The 14,144-nt window shown below is 44.5% G+C and overlaps 5 protein-coding genes across 5 annotated transcripts; 2 read left to right on the plus strand and 3 right to left on the minus strand.

Moving 5' to 3' along the window:
- Positions 1-1,914: 1,914 nt before the first annotated feature.
- Positions 1,915-4,052, plus strand: VTP01DRAFT_5509 (uncharacterized protein; the record flags this gene model as incomplete). Its single annotated transcript, XM_069384309.1, has 7 exons — positions 1,915-2,219; positions 2,289-2,302; positions 2,380-2,662; positions 2,737-2,857; positions 2,929-3,502; positions 3,570-3,741; positions 3,803-4,052. The coding sequence occupies 7 exons, from the start codon at positions 1,915-1,917 to the stop codon at positions 4,050-4,052; spliced, it is 1,719 nt and encodes a 572-aa protein (XP_069235177.1).
- Positions 4,053-4,209: 157 nt separating this feature from the next.
- VTP01DRAFT_5510 (uncharacterized protein) lies at positions 4,210-5,626 on the minus strand (the record flags this gene model as incomplete). The annotated part of the gene is made up of 7 exons (XM_069384311.1): positions 4,210-4,466; positions 4,537-4,690; positions 4,750-5,148; positions 5,209-5,280; positions 5,348-5,393; positions 5,475-5,498; positions 5,568-5,626. 7 exons carry the CDS (start codon positions 5,624-5,626, stop codon positions 4,210-4,212), a joined length of 1,011 nt encoding a protein of 336 aa, XP_069235178.1.
- A 119-nt stretch (positions 5,627-5,745) lies between these two features.
- Positions 5,746-6,844, plus strand: VTP01DRAFT_5511 (uncharacterized protein; the record flags this gene model as incomplete). Its single annotated transcript, XM_069384312.1, has 7 exons — positions 5,746-5,771; positions 5,824-5,879; positions 5,944-6,042; positions 6,110-6,156; positions 6,217-6,352; positions 6,405-6,544; positions 6,602-6,844. 7 exons carry the CDS (start codon positions 5,746-5,748, stop codon positions 6,842-6,844), a joined length of 747 nt encoding a protein of 248 aa, XP_069235179.1.
- A 146-nt stretch (positions 6,845-6,990) lies between these two features.
- Positions 6,991-11,508, minus strand: VTP01DRAFT_5512 (uncharacterized protein; the record flags this gene model as incomplete). Its single annotated transcript, XM_069384313.1, has 10 exons — positions 6,991-7,685; positions 7,749-8,043; positions 8,102-8,477; positions 8,543-8,620; positions 8,683-8,899; positions 8,957-9,212; positions 9,277-9,502; positions 9,557-10,091; positions 10,150-11,377; positions 11,440-11,508. The coding sequence occupies 10 exons, from the start codon at positions 11,506-11,508 to the stop codon at positions 6,991-6,993; spliced, it is 3,975 nt and encodes a 1,324-aa protein (XP_069235180.1).
- Positions 11,509-11,702: 194 nt separating this feature from the next.
- Positions 11,703-13,961, minus strand: VTP01DRAFT_5513 (uncharacterized protein; the record flags this gene model as incomplete). Its single annotated transcript, XM_069384314.1, has 4 exons — positions 11,703-11,810; positions 11,866-12,345; positions 12,410-12,616; positions 12,675-13,961. The coding sequence occupies 4 exons, from the start codon at positions 13,959-13,961 to the stop codon at positions 11,703-11,705; spliced, it is 2,082 nt and encodes a 693-aa protein (XP_069235181.1).
- Between the last annotated feature and the right edge of the window lie 183 nt (positions 13,962-14,144).

Below are 14,144 nucleotides of genomic sequence, written 5' to 3' on the forward strand. Positions count from 1 at the left end.
TAAAGGCGTTTAACGCGTCGAGTCAATCAAAAATGTTACTCTGGCAGTCAAAATTAAAGTGGGCTGCTCCAGTACTGAATCGAGATTCTGTAGCGAAGACAGGCTTCTTTGCAATGTGATGCAGTCAAGGTCTTTCCATGACTAGTTCAAGTGCTGTTCAAGACTCTGTAGCTTACTTCACCACCTAGATTTCTTTTTCTTCGTTGCTCGCTGCTTCTACTACTGTCAAAATCTTTCTTGTTGGGTGCGAGTGCATTTTCACGTGATCGAAAAAGTTTTTCTTTTACTTTCTCAGGCCCCCAGGACCCTACTTTTCAATCAGTCTTTTGTTGCAGAGCGGTTTACTCTGATGCGAGATTCGGTTTGCTCATGGTTCAAGGATTCCGTACGTACTTGCCGCATGTCTGTACGACGATCCTACGTTCATCTTCAGCAATGCCCGCGTGCACGGACATCAGCATGCCGCCACTGTCAATTCAAATGCCGCTGCGTCGATCTATGCTGCCCCAATCCACATTGCTTTCGCTTGGACATATGTCTCCTGGAGCAGTAATAGTAAATAGAAAATACATGGTAAAATTCTGTAGTTTCATCTTCATGAGCGTTGCATGAATGTATAGCAAGTTATGTCAAGTCCTGAAGCTGTATACTGGCAATTATTGACTTATGCCAGCTGGCGATTTTGTCGCACTGATCTGCCCTTTGCCTCAAGTGGTGGCAGCTGGAAGTTCAGCTTGCGTGCCATGTCAGGTAAGACACTCGCAGATCTTTTGGGAACGACGCCATTATTCCTCAAATCGAGAACATCATTTTTCGCTACATAAGACAGCGCGTAAATACTCATTCACTTTAGCAAAAAATTTCGGTAACCTACCAATATTCAATGATTGTTGCCTACTTCTCTTCGTCGCTTGGCAACAATTTTATATAGCTTCTCCGCAACCTCTTCTTTCACGCTGCTGCTGCTGTCTATTTGTTCCTCCCCGTCATCTGCTGCTGGGCGCTTCTCAGCTGTCGTTGCAGCACGCACCGTGGATAGTACTTTTTTTGTCGCTCACAGCCTCGGATCTCGCCGCGGTGACACATGATTATTGACTCAAAGGAATTTGTTGCGCTTGACCGCGGATCAGTACTGATAATGGAGTTCAGTCCCAAGATGATGGAGTTGAGCCGAGGAGAATACGGAGAGGAATAGGCGTACAGTACCGAGCAACGGGACGCGATGTGCTTGGGTATATCGTTAGATATATAGGATAGGAGCGTTATACATCACCAGAGATAGCGGCCATTCATATGCAAATAGTGGCCAAAAGTAACGATCTATTAGTTAGTGCAGAGGTCCTTCCTTGGCTGGCAATCTTTACTCTTGAGCTGCACACTTGACCAGAATTGAGGCAGATATCGCGCCTTTCAGTAGTGGTTTTCTGTGCTCGTGTATTGTGACGAACAAAGGCAAACGTTTATTTGATTAGGCCATTCTGATGGTGGGTAGACTCGTTCAGGAAGACGAGAGGCCGGTTAAGGCGTCCCTAGGTCTTGGCTCCACGTAGTTATTGAACCGAATCTTCGCAAGCGACGCCTTGCTCTTCTCTGGCTGCAGTGGAAAGGAGGATAGGTTTGGGTAAATCTTTATATTAAAAGAAATAATCAAAATTAAAGGAAATATAGGAATGAATATGAAGAAATCAAGAGCGAGTAGCAAATGTAGTTGATTGGGAACAAGAGAATTTCATAAGGGCATTACGTTAGTACCTTGCGCTACTGCTGCATATTGGGTCTCCAATGCAAGCAATTCTCCGACGATTATGAGATCATGCGGGTTGTCGCTTGAGCGTCTCAACTTGCGCCTTTTCCCAGGCATGGGCGACTCGTTTCTCTCTCTCTCTTTCCCTCTCTATTCCCCTCATCAAGGCTATGACTTTGCGATGGTGTATTTTATTGCTATGCGTTCTAGCCAAAGTATCTAGCAGCAGCGGCGCATCCGTTAATCAACTCATCCAGCACCCAATCAAAGCTCCTGCAGAGATAACGACAGATGACGATTATTATTATTACCCTGCTACAGTTCAGGAGCATTTACCGGGAGCTCACGAGATTTCGCCGAGAGAGAAGCAGCAGGCTGTCAAGGATGCATTCACATTTGCCTGGGGCGGATACAAGTTTTTCAGCTGGGGATCCGATGAAAACCGGCCTGTAACAAGCAGCCCTGTGAATACCAGGTAAATATGAAAGTAATAAAAAGATTACAGCAATGACTAACTAGCAGTTTTGGATAATATACACGTAAGGAATGGATGGGCAGGCAAGTATTGAACCTTGTAAAAACGAGCGACTCCTCCTTTCTTTTCAACGTTTGCCAACCGGGAGAAAAATATATAGCCTCGCTCGTGGACGGTCTCGATACGTTGTATATAATGGGACTTTACAATGAATTCAGAGAAGCACGGGACTTTGTTGCCAAAATTGACTGGACCAAGACTCGCGGCAGCAGTCTCGTTCAAGTATTTGAGACAACGATCCGATATGTTGGAGGACTATTATCGGCGTACGAGCTATCGGGCGATGTTGTGTTTATCAACAAGACAGTTGAGCTCGTAGACAAGCTTCTACCAGCATTTGACACGCCCACCGGAATACCCTATCGATACGTGGACTTTTCTACGCAAGTATAAACGTTTCCACTTACCATTGCTGCCATTACAGCTAAGTATCGTATAAACTGACAACTTTTTACAGTGGCAAAGGTGTAAAGTCTGGATTCCCTGACGGGACATCGTGCTTAGCAGAGCTTGGAACCGTCCAGCTCGAATTCACCCGACTATCTGAAATCACGGGTGACTGGCGATATCATTACATTGTAAAGTTGGAAATCATATCAATGTAGCTGACCATATTCTCACTCGGGAATTGATTTTTATCGTCTTGCAGGGCCAACGTGTATACGACGCATTCTTCGAGATGGAAATGGATCCACCCGGACTCTATCCGCATCTGATCAATGCAGATACGGGAGAGCCCTACGGATCATACATTACCTGGGGAGGTATGGCTGATAGCTTCTACGAATATCTTATCAAGCAATACGTCATGTCTTCAAGGCAAGATGAGGAAAAGAAGGAGATGGTGATTGCAGCTGTCAGGAGCCTTGAGAAACATCTGCAGTCGCGACCCAGGGATCGCCCTGACATCGCATTCTTGGCCAACTTGAACAATAACGAAAAAATTCCTGTCATGGATGAGCTGGCTTGCTTCGCACCGGGAAACTTGCTGCTGGCAGCGCGGACAATCCCCGAACTAGCATACGTTGAAGACCTCGCATTCGACCTTATGCACGGTTGCTACAATGCCTGGATATCTACACGGACTGGCCTCGCACCCGAAGTCTTTGGATGGGTCGACGAACACGGTCACTCGACTTTAGGCAATTTGACTGATCGCGAGAAATTCCAATCCAAGAAGTATGGAGCGATTCCTATTATTCACAACTACATTTTGCGACCTGGTAAGGAAAAGAGAGATGTTTAATCTATGCAATGTATTAAACTTTTCGCTGGACATGCTATGTGTAGAAACGCTCGAATCACTGTACTACTTTTATCGCTTTACACACGATAGACGATACCAGGATATGGCGTGGGAGATATTTGACGCCATTCACACTTACTGCAGAGCCAATTCCGGATTCTCAGGTGTCGCCGACGTGGACTCGTTCTATCCAAGATGGGACGATCGTCAAGAGAGGTAATAGGAGGCACGAAGTCACTACCTCTAACCATGACTCTGATCTTTCTACCGTTTTTAGTTTTTTGTTTGCAGAAACATTGAAATATCTCTATCTCATATATGATGAATCTAAGGAGGAGCTTTTCCCTCTTGATGACTGGGTCTTCAACACGGAAGCACACCCATTCCGCATCGTCGACATTGATCCACCAGGATACTCGCTGCCCGAGAAGGAACCAGAGTGTTGGCTATGGGCATTGCTGCAATTTTTATGGCATTGGTTCAAGATAATATTTATTCCATACGTTCAGTCTAACCATGGCCTCTAATCAGTTTTGCCTCACCTGTTGGACAATAAATATTTCACGTTGCAACATACTCGTATGTTGTTAGTTGATACTTTATTACTGAGTTATAAACAGCATGGGTGGATGTATAATCACAGGAGATTGCAATAAATTGTAATCAGGTATGTAGTATATGCATCTAGTCGCTATCTGAACCTTGATCGCCCAGGAAGGATGTATCGAAACCTGGATCAGGCTTTTTCTTGGTATCTTTTTCTTCTTCAGTATCGCCTTCTTCATCCGACTCAACAATGCGCCGTCTTTTCTTGGACGTTTGACGGGTCTTACGCCCTCCTCCATTGTCCCGCAGGATATTGCTGGTATCCAATGACTCGATTTCAGCCTTCAGCTCGCGTTCTGCTTTGACTTTTTGACACTTTTCTAACGTCGGTCGGCCTACAAGGAAAACGCATCCTTTTAAGACTGGGCTCTGAGTCGTCTGTTGTCTGAAAAATTGATTTGATACCTTCTACACCGAGATCTTCAAGAATTGACTTTAGCTTGTCTATCTGGTCCTTTTTCGTTTTGCAGCCTGCTAACTCCTTCTGCCATGATTTGCGCACGCCGCATTTGTTGATATACATCTTGAGTCGTTTAATGGTTTCGTCGCTTTGCGATATCTACAATTATTAATTTAGCGCTCAGCATCTTTTGTCCGTTGATATCGTTGCATCGTTACTTTGTCCTTTTTACTTGAATCGGTATCTTTACGTCCTCGCTTCTTCTTAGGTGATTCTTCCACTTCTACGTCGTCCGATTTTGGGCTCTCGTTTCGCTGCCGCTTTCGTTTCTTTTGAGCAGCAGGCGGAGGGCTCTTGAAATCTTCATCCTCGGATTTTGCCACCGGCTTTTCTTCTTCTTGGTTGTCTTCTTCCTCCTCCTCTTTACTTTCCTGTACATCATGATCCGCTGTACTCTCTGATGCTTCTTCCTTCATTTCGGTATCTTGCTCTTCTTTTTCGCCAATCTCCTCTTCGTGTTGCTCGTCTTTTTCTTCTGCTGCTTCTTCTTTTACCTCCTCTTTGTTCACATCCGGTTCTTGGCTCTGTTCCTCCTGCTCCTCGTCCTGGATTCTCGCCTATATATAATTCCTTGTAAGAAGCACAGCAATCCAGGAATCGCTGCGTTGTCGACTCACAAAGGTTGTATCAATGGCGCGGTTAACGATCTTCTTCCAAGGCTTTTCATCAAGCGCCTTTTCCTCAAAATTCTATCGTCACGTTCCCTTAGTTCATGCACCTGCTCGTAGCGAAAAGGAGGCAGATATATCTACATACAAATTTTTGTTCGAGCTCACGACGTATAGTAGCGGCCGTCTGTACACTGCCAATGTATTTTAGCACATGTTTTTTTTTTGCGCGCGTGTAGAGTCTTGCCCAAAGTTGCAAGGCTGCTAATACTCACTCTGGATCACCGTTTCGAATTATGCTGCCAAAAAGATAATGACAATGAGCGGAAAAGCTAACTAAGTGGTCTAAAGCAACCTTTCACTCATACCTTTCAAGAGTATCTAGGAACTGTGATCGCTGAAAGAATTCTTCGGAAATCTCTGGCATTGTAGGGAAATAAGCCTAGAAAAGAGAAAGGCCAAATTTACGCGACTGCCGCGCGCGCTCGTCGTCAATTGTTCCCGCCACACAGCACAGAACTTGACGCTTTCTCCTTTTACGGTATAATGAACATTGACGACGACGAAGAATTGTAAGATGAATTACAAGTAATAACCAGTACACATTCGCTCATGAACAAATAGTCTTTTGACAAGAGAAGATCGATTAAAGTCAGAAATCTCAAGCTTGCAACAACGGCGTAAATATGAGCATACTTGTGCGCACTCGACAATATTGATAATTAACATTCATTCGTATGTCAGTGGCAAAGGCGCGAGAAGAAAAAGAACGTCTAGAGCGAGAACTTTTAGAAGAGAAAATTGCCCACATTGTTGCATCAAGGTTTTCAGAAGAGATAAAAGGTAACGAGTCATAATGTCTCCCACCTTGACGTCTTTTGGATCCATTATGCCTAAACATTTTTGTTAGACTTTACGAGACACAAGGCATCCGAAATGAAAGATGTGCAACAGCAAGTAAGACACATATCAGCAGAAATATCTCATTAAACTCAGGATCGCAAACAAGTCGTTTAGATCTTTGAGCAACTCATGGCGGCAACTTCGGCCCGGTGCGTTCAAGAGATGATCGGTTATTATCGACTTTGCGGCAGGACCAAGTTCAAGTTCCAGGATCGATATACTGGAATTCGCCTAGAAACGTTTTACAAAGGCAAGTAAGCAAATGCCAGCTTTGTACCTGCTGACTGATGGACAACTCTTAGGCACCTATCACGAACCATACTATCTACTGCTAAAAGCTGATCCCTTTGACAGCTCCAAGGTCAAAATTGCAAAGCACACTATACCATATTTTATACCCCTCAACCGCCTTGAAGAAGAACTCATGCCCCACGACCAAGAGGTACGGATGCGACAGATATCAACTATATAATCACATCTAATGATTTGAGATTTCCAGTCGCTTTTGCGGATACTGCAAGATTTCTTGCTGGCATATGTATCACGAAGAGAGCAAATTAGGGAACTTGAAGAGTATGCCGAGTCAAGTCCAAATCTCATATCTGTACATGCGCCGCATCGACCCAAAAATAGCGTCGTTATTTTACAAAAGTTGGATGAGGAGAGGTACACCCAAGTACGGGTTTATGGCCAGAAAAGCCAGAATTTAACCGAATATACAGGAGTGTCAAGATACATCTGACTTTTGAAAATCCTATATCAGAATATCCGACAAACGTAGAGTTTACAGCAATTCCTTCGCGGCGAAGACTGGCAAATCCAGAAATCAGTAGAACATTTATGCAACACCATTTATTAGATGCATACAGATTATCATTCGAAAATACACTATGATGATGATGAATCTGCCGAATCCCGCAACTTCATGATAAGATCCTTGGAAGGGCGGTCAGCAAACGGGTTGAGTGGGTACACGTTGATGAAGGGAGGAGATCGTTGCGCGTTTACGCGGATCACTACATCAATCTTTGAAAAAACTTTTATGCGTTGCATGCCTGTCTTTGGATCAAGCTCTTGGGCGAACCGGCCGTCAATGTCAGCTACTTTCGCGACGGGTCTTCCTGGGAGTGGAGGGTCATCGATATCTTCGTCTTCAACGTACAGACGGGAACCCTCCGTGTTTGTCGACTCGGTTTCGTCTTGTTCATTTTCTTCTTCCTCATTGTCATTATCCAGATCTTCGAGCATAGTGTTGTAATCCATGTTTGTCAGTACATCCTTCTTCCAGTAAAGCGATAACGCTAGACCGCTGGCAGAAAACTCGAGACGTTCAAGTGGAAGTTGCTTTGTTCTTATACGAGCTTCGATGTCATATTCTGGCACCAAGATGTCATATGCTTCGCTCAGTACATTCACCACCACTGCAGAGCGGATAATAGGTCCCTCCGCTGCCTCCAGATTATCGAGGTAGCGGGCAAGGTACAGCTGGATATTGGCCTCTTGAGCATTCTTTGCACCATCTCGCTTGCGGTTACAATCATTTGCAATCTGCATAGCAGTCTTCTTGGTATATCCCGAAGATTCTGGACATAGCGTTAGTACAACTTTGGACAGAGTAGCAGAAAGTATTTTTTCGTGTTCCTTACCCTTCTCCTTGAGGGCAGCATCTAACTGACGGTGTACAATAACATCTGCGTACCGACGGATAGGCGAAGTGAAGTGAGTATACAAAGGAACGTTGAGAGCATAGTGCCTGAACATGGATGCATCCAGCGCGCCGGTGCAAAAGTATTTCGCACGCTGCATAGGCTTGATGGCAAGCACAGTCAACACCGACTTGATATCTTCATTCTTGATGCCGTCAAAAGATGCCTGCAATGCTCCCGCGCTTGATCCATCTAATGGATATCCCAAATCCTCGGCCAGGGCGAGGAATTCATCCTAAAAGCATTGCATCAATTCTTGTATTCTCTGAATATGCCCTTTTGTTCATACTTACCAGTCTGCGTTCAAGAGGTGGTGCGTGGCGACGCAGCAAAGCTGAATCTGGAAAATGCTTGCTAATTTTCTCTGCAACACTCATGTTGGCGCGAAGCATGAATTCTTCAATGAGCCGGTTGGCTTCCTTTAGTTCATAAACCCAGACTTTGGTCGGTTCACCGTTTTCATCTAGCTGGAACGAGAGACGGATCGAATTGATGGACAATGCGCCTTGCTCAAATCGTCGCTTCCGCATATGCTGAGATAGCCTATACAAATGCATGATGTCTTGCTCTACATCCTTCCTTTCATGCCCTACGATAGCAGCTGTTTCCGGCAATCCTTTGCCTTCAATTACGCTTTGTGCATCATCGTATGCTAATTTGGCGCATGATCTTTAAGAGCAATATAATGATCAGCCTTGAAGACAATCATAACATGATATACAGATTCTGCTTACTTTATGATGCTACGGCCATACCATGTATCCAGTACATGGCCCTTGTCGTCCATTTTCCAAATTACAGAGAATGCCAGTCTACAAAATATTTGTACTGGTTAATTGTTAAGTCCCATGCTAGTCAATTGTTCTTTACATACCTCTCTACTGCAGGATTCAAGCTGCATAATTCCTCACAAAGCAGTGATGGTAACATTGGTATCACCCTGTCTACGAGATAGGTACTCGTGCCGCGTTCTCGTGCTTCAGTATCCAACGGCGTACGGGCTTTAACAAAGTAAGATACATCTGCAATGTGGACGCCAACTTCAAATGAGCCGTCATCCTGCGCAATAACGTGAACAGCATCATCGAGATCTAAGTCGTTAATGCTTGTTTAGTAACCAGATCGAAAATAGATATCTGCTTCCCAACCTTTTGCAGTGGAAGGATCGATAGTAAAAATTCTGTACTCCCGTAAATCACGTCGTTTTTTATATTCAGCTGCTGGAATATGCCAGGGTAATTTGGGTAGACCTTGCAATGCGCGGTTAAGGAAAGGTGCATCCTTGATATTGCAATCAGCCAAAATTGCCTGAGTCTCGGCGGCAATGTTGCCAATCTGGCCCAACTGGCGCACTATTGCTCCAAATGGATGTTGTTGATCAATCGGCCATTTCTTGATCTTTGCCTTTTAAAAGTTTTAGATACATATCGAATATAACTTCTCAGTCAGCAAGAATATCAACACTTACAGTCATAATCATGTTTTCGAAGGCCTTTTCATTTTCCAAAAAATCAGGCGGTGCACTGTGAATGGGAATAGCAATGAGTGGATGCCGCTTGTCTATAGGTTTGAACCAAAGGAGCTTGGTTTCCTTGGCTTTAGCATTCTCGTCATTCTCGTCATTGGCTGCCGTTTGAGGCTTTCCGTTCTTCTGTTCTTCTTTGTCCTCCAACTTTCTGTGTTTACGCAGAAAACTAACAACCAAATACGGTCAGAGAGTATGCAAACGTTGTCGCTCATATACATACCCAGCAAATGTCTGTTCGGCTCTTTCCAGAATACCAACTACTTCACCACAATATTTAGGCTTAGCCTTATCCTCTTTATCAGCTTCTGCATCAGTCTCGTCTTCGTTGTCGCCATTTTCGTTTTCGTCCTCTTCCTCTTCTGCATCTGAGGTATCTTCATCCTCTACTGTCTTGGCCTTTTTGCCTCCATTTCGCTCTTCGTCTCTCTTTCGGTCTCGGTCCTTCTTCATGGCCCAAATTTTTTCGACGTCTAGAAGACGCACAGCAACCGAATCTCCTTCCAAAGCTCTGTTCCGAGCACGAGCGCCAAAGAGATAGATATCGCCATCAAGATGGTCAGATGTAACGTACGCATCTGATCGGTTGCGTTTGTTGATACGCAAGTTTCCTTGTACAAGACTACCATCTGCAAGCCCCACTTCAATTTCCAGAGGATCCATAAACGGTTCAAACTGCTTTCTCCTTTTGCCAGTGACTTGATCGTCAGGATGTACGTAGTTCGTAGTATCTACTAAAGGCCGTTCTTTACGGCGACCTACATTGAACTTGTCAGCAACCAAATTGATGCAGGGATTGAGTGCGATAAAGTATACCTTCGCGCCGTTGTACAAGTCTTTCAGTTTTCTTTAGAGGCTCGATCGAAATAACCCTATCCTTGACTTCTGGCTTTTCGTCAACAGCATCCTGTCGGTTATGACGGCGGTCCATCTTGGATTTATTTTGCTGCTCCGATGCAAAGTGAATATCTCCAACGACCATGTCTTGATCGATGGTTGACACATGGGTTTCTACCACCTTTTGCTGCATCAATAACTGCTGCTGTCCTGGTACAAAGTATCCTTGCATCCAATTCATGCCTGGGGCCTGCGGACGCGGTGGACGTTGCTCAGGATATACACAGATCTCTAATGGCATGCTGCGGTTTGCTTTAAACCGAGCTCTATTGTTGCGTGCGGCAAATCTCTGTTTCGAAATAGGCACCTCGTTGTTGCTGCTTCTTTTTGCGCGATGCTCCTTTTTAGATGGTTCATCCTTCTTTAGAGCGGTTTGAGTATCTTTCGACGTTCCTTTCGAGGCTTCTTTTTCTTGCTGCTTATGTTTCTTCTTGTCCTTCTTTTTGCTCTCAGGAGCTTGCTCAGAAGAAGCTTCAGCCACTGTTTCCTTTTGCTCTGGTATCTCACGCAAATCTTCATTGGCAGCAGTTTTGTCTTTTGATCGTCGCTTTTTATGCTGTTTGTCTTCGCTGCGTTTCTTATCCTTTGAGTCTTGCGGCTGCTCATCTACCGAGACAGATGTCGTTTCCTCTGGTTTCGTTTGTCGTTTTTCATTCTTACGCTTTTCCTTTGATATATCCGTCTCTACCTGCTGCTTTGATTGTCCTGAAAAGGTATCTGCCTGTGCAGTCGAGTCGGTTTTGTCCTTGCTCTTCTTTTCTTTCGGAGATCCTGCCGCAGTGTCGGCTGTCGGCATAGTCTTGTCCTCCTCCTGCTGCTGTTCTGTTTGGTGCTCGGCTGCTTCTTTGCCCTTTTTCTTCTTTTTCTTTTCATGACTGGCTTGTTGTTTTTCAACCTGTCCCTCTGACTTCAGCTGCTCAGTATCTGCTTGCGTGTCGTCAACTTCTTCGTCATTGATCGCGCTGCCGTGGGCGCTGTCAATATGGTGACCGCCGCGGCCACGACCGCGTCCTCGTCCGCGTCCTCGTCCTCTTCCACGAAAGGAAAAGCCTCGTCCTCTGCCACGGACCAATTTCCTTTGTGAATCTTCCCTGCCATTGACATTTTTCCGTGCTTGATCGTCGATGTTTCCAGTCTTCTTATGTGACTGAACACGAAAGCGTTTTGTGATTAACAGACTACAAAGTTGAAGAGACTAAATCAACTCACCTCTTTCTCTTTGCGTGAGCCTTTCTGCTCTACTTCAGGCTTCTCGTTCTGTACCGAGGACTTTTCCATATTTCGTTTTATAAAGAGAAAAAGAGATAAAAAGGCACAGCAGCCAAACGCAATAGTGGTATTTGCCGCGGCGATCAAAACCTCTGTTGAGCTTTGCTTTCCGCAGTTCATATATCCGATATATTTATCTATTTACAGCCTCAGCGTGCGATTAATGTATTATATATGCTATGTAATAGTAGATGTAGTCTAATTTACATATACTCTTCGGAGGAGGGGTGCTGGTGTCTCCATGCCATCTCAAGCATAGGAACCGTTATCTTACGTCCTTGATATTTGAGTCCGACACGATCACAATGTTGCTGGGTATTAGATCGTTAGCAGCATATACGCATTACAAGCAGCAGATATACCTACTTTTAGTTGAGGTTCCGTCATATTCTGGTAATCTGGCATTTTTCTAACCCGTGATATACGCTGCCGTTGTTTCGTTTGTGTTACTTTTGGAGAACTGGGTCCTGATGGCAAGAGCGGCGTTGCTTGCTGCGGTCGCTGCGGTTCGACATCTGGGTTACTATCGCTGCTGGAACTGTCAGAGATCTCGATTGGATCTATTTCAGAGTTGCCAAGTTCTGCTCTGACTGACATGCCGGCTTCGAGTGAAAAGAATATATCAGGAATATCATTTGCCTCCAAACTTGCTTGAGATGAATGCATTGATATCGTCGTGAATTTCTGAGAGTCTCCGTATGATTGCTGTGCAGAGCCAGCCAAATCATTGCAAGATCCAAAAGGCGATTGCAGCTGAGCAGCTTCGGTCAGATCATATAATGATAGAGAGCTTGAGAATTGCTGCAGAGTTGCTTCTGCTTGAATATCTTCATCATCGATCGTTTGCTATGAATAATACATCATTGTAAAAGATTTAGATTTCAATTCTTTTTTTTTTAGGTTTACTCACGCTCGGTTCACTGGATATAGAAATTACTTCAACGTTTGCATTATCAGTACCGCTGTCGAGTATATTCTCTGCTAGGAATCCCATGATACAAAGTGCCGGTGCAAAGCGGTGATCCAATTCCGTCAATCTTTGGACGGCAGCCTGATCGCATTTCGTCTTTGAATACTCTTCGTACACCCAATAGAGACCGATTCTCTTTTCTTCATTCTAAGCCATACGAGTTTAAAAGATGCAAAGCATTTGTATAATAAAGTTCTTGAAATACCTGCATATCTTGAGCCAATTTTCGCATAAAGTCAACTTCTGATTGCTTAAGGATGCATTCATCCTTTGCATCAGCCCGTTTCGCACAAAGTAAAGCATTTGAATCCTCTTTAGATGCAAAAAGTACTTTCTCCAGGTAACGTAGGGTTGCTTGACGCAACGTATAATCCGACGAAATTTTGATAGCATAGCTTTGTAAATCGTCTTCTAGTAAGTTGCCTTGGGAAGATGCAGGATTGACATTGTTGTCGAGTTCGCCTATCAACATCATTCCCAATAATCGACCATCATCCGCTGTGATGTCATCTTGATAATCCTTCAAGTCTCCTTCCGCTTCGTCAATATCGTCTGCTAGATCCCAGTGCTGTTGACGGTCTGTTGATGCATCGTTGGAGGAGGGTGCAACAACCTTCCCGGTGCATATACGTTTTTCATCAACCGATTCTTCCTTGTCACCGTCAGGCTGTTCTAATTCTAATGTTGATAATGATAATGGTCGTTTATCACCGAGCTTCGGGCTGGTAGGACTGTTGTCGTGATAGGTGACAATATTAAATGCTGATTTCTCTGTGTGGGCATTACGAATGTCATCCAATTCTTGTGAGTATGTCGATTCTTTATCGGACGCATCGTCCTCAGAATCATTGATAATTAAAATGACGGGGCTGTTGTTATCGTTGTCATTGTTTCGTTTTGTTTTTGGTGTATACTTTTGTTTTCCTTTGGCCAATGAAAGAGATGGTCGAGAAGGAGTTTCACTGGTCTTTGGTCCTGATTCACGTTCTACTTGATGCTCCTTTGAAGGGCTTGATAATGGTGATGATGATTTGTTGGAATTTTCTGCTACCCAATAGTTACGACATTTCTCCCACGTGGCCCATGGATGGAGATTATTGATAGATGCGCATCGACGGATATGTTTTGCTCTTTCCACCACAGATTTTGTCGAGAAAGTTATAGATGCGTTTCTGCAAACTGGGCAGCATTTCATATTTTTCACTCCGTATACTTTAGATGTGGACGTGCATGACGGTAAGCCGTTGGAAACAATAAGATCTAAACAGGACATGATATGATCCACATAGTCGTTTTTATCCAGTTCATTCAGGTTCCCGCTGCAAAGGAAGCAGATAGCATCGCGGAGCTCCCAAGTGTCTTGCAAAGGGTTGGTTTGTGCTTGTCTATGATCCCGGTTGTTAGATCGTGCCTTTGAATCCTCATCCTGGCTGCTTGTAGATTGCGTCGTCTGTTTGCAAGTTGTCGTGTTAAGCCGAACTTCATCGTACATTTTGCAGCTTGGAGGGTCTTCCTTAGGTTGACCAATTTGGGCAGGAAAACATCAAGATGCCGACGGACAGAAAGGAAAAGAACGCGTGCAGCAAGGGAGACTAAAAGAGCGCTGCGCATTGTCAAGTGTGGAGTGCTGGCTCTGAATCTCAGACAGGCGCCTCCCTGCGAGAGCTGCACCGCT

The sequence above is a fragment of the Rhizomucor pusillus genome, assembly GCF_041956525.1.
Source record: "Rhizomucor pusillus strain CBS 183.67 unplaced genomic scaffold VTP01scaffold_23, whole genome shotgun sequence".
NCBI lineage: Eukaryota > Fungi > Mucoromycota > Mucoromycetes > Mucorales > Lichtheimiaceae > Rhizomucor > Rhizomucor pusillus.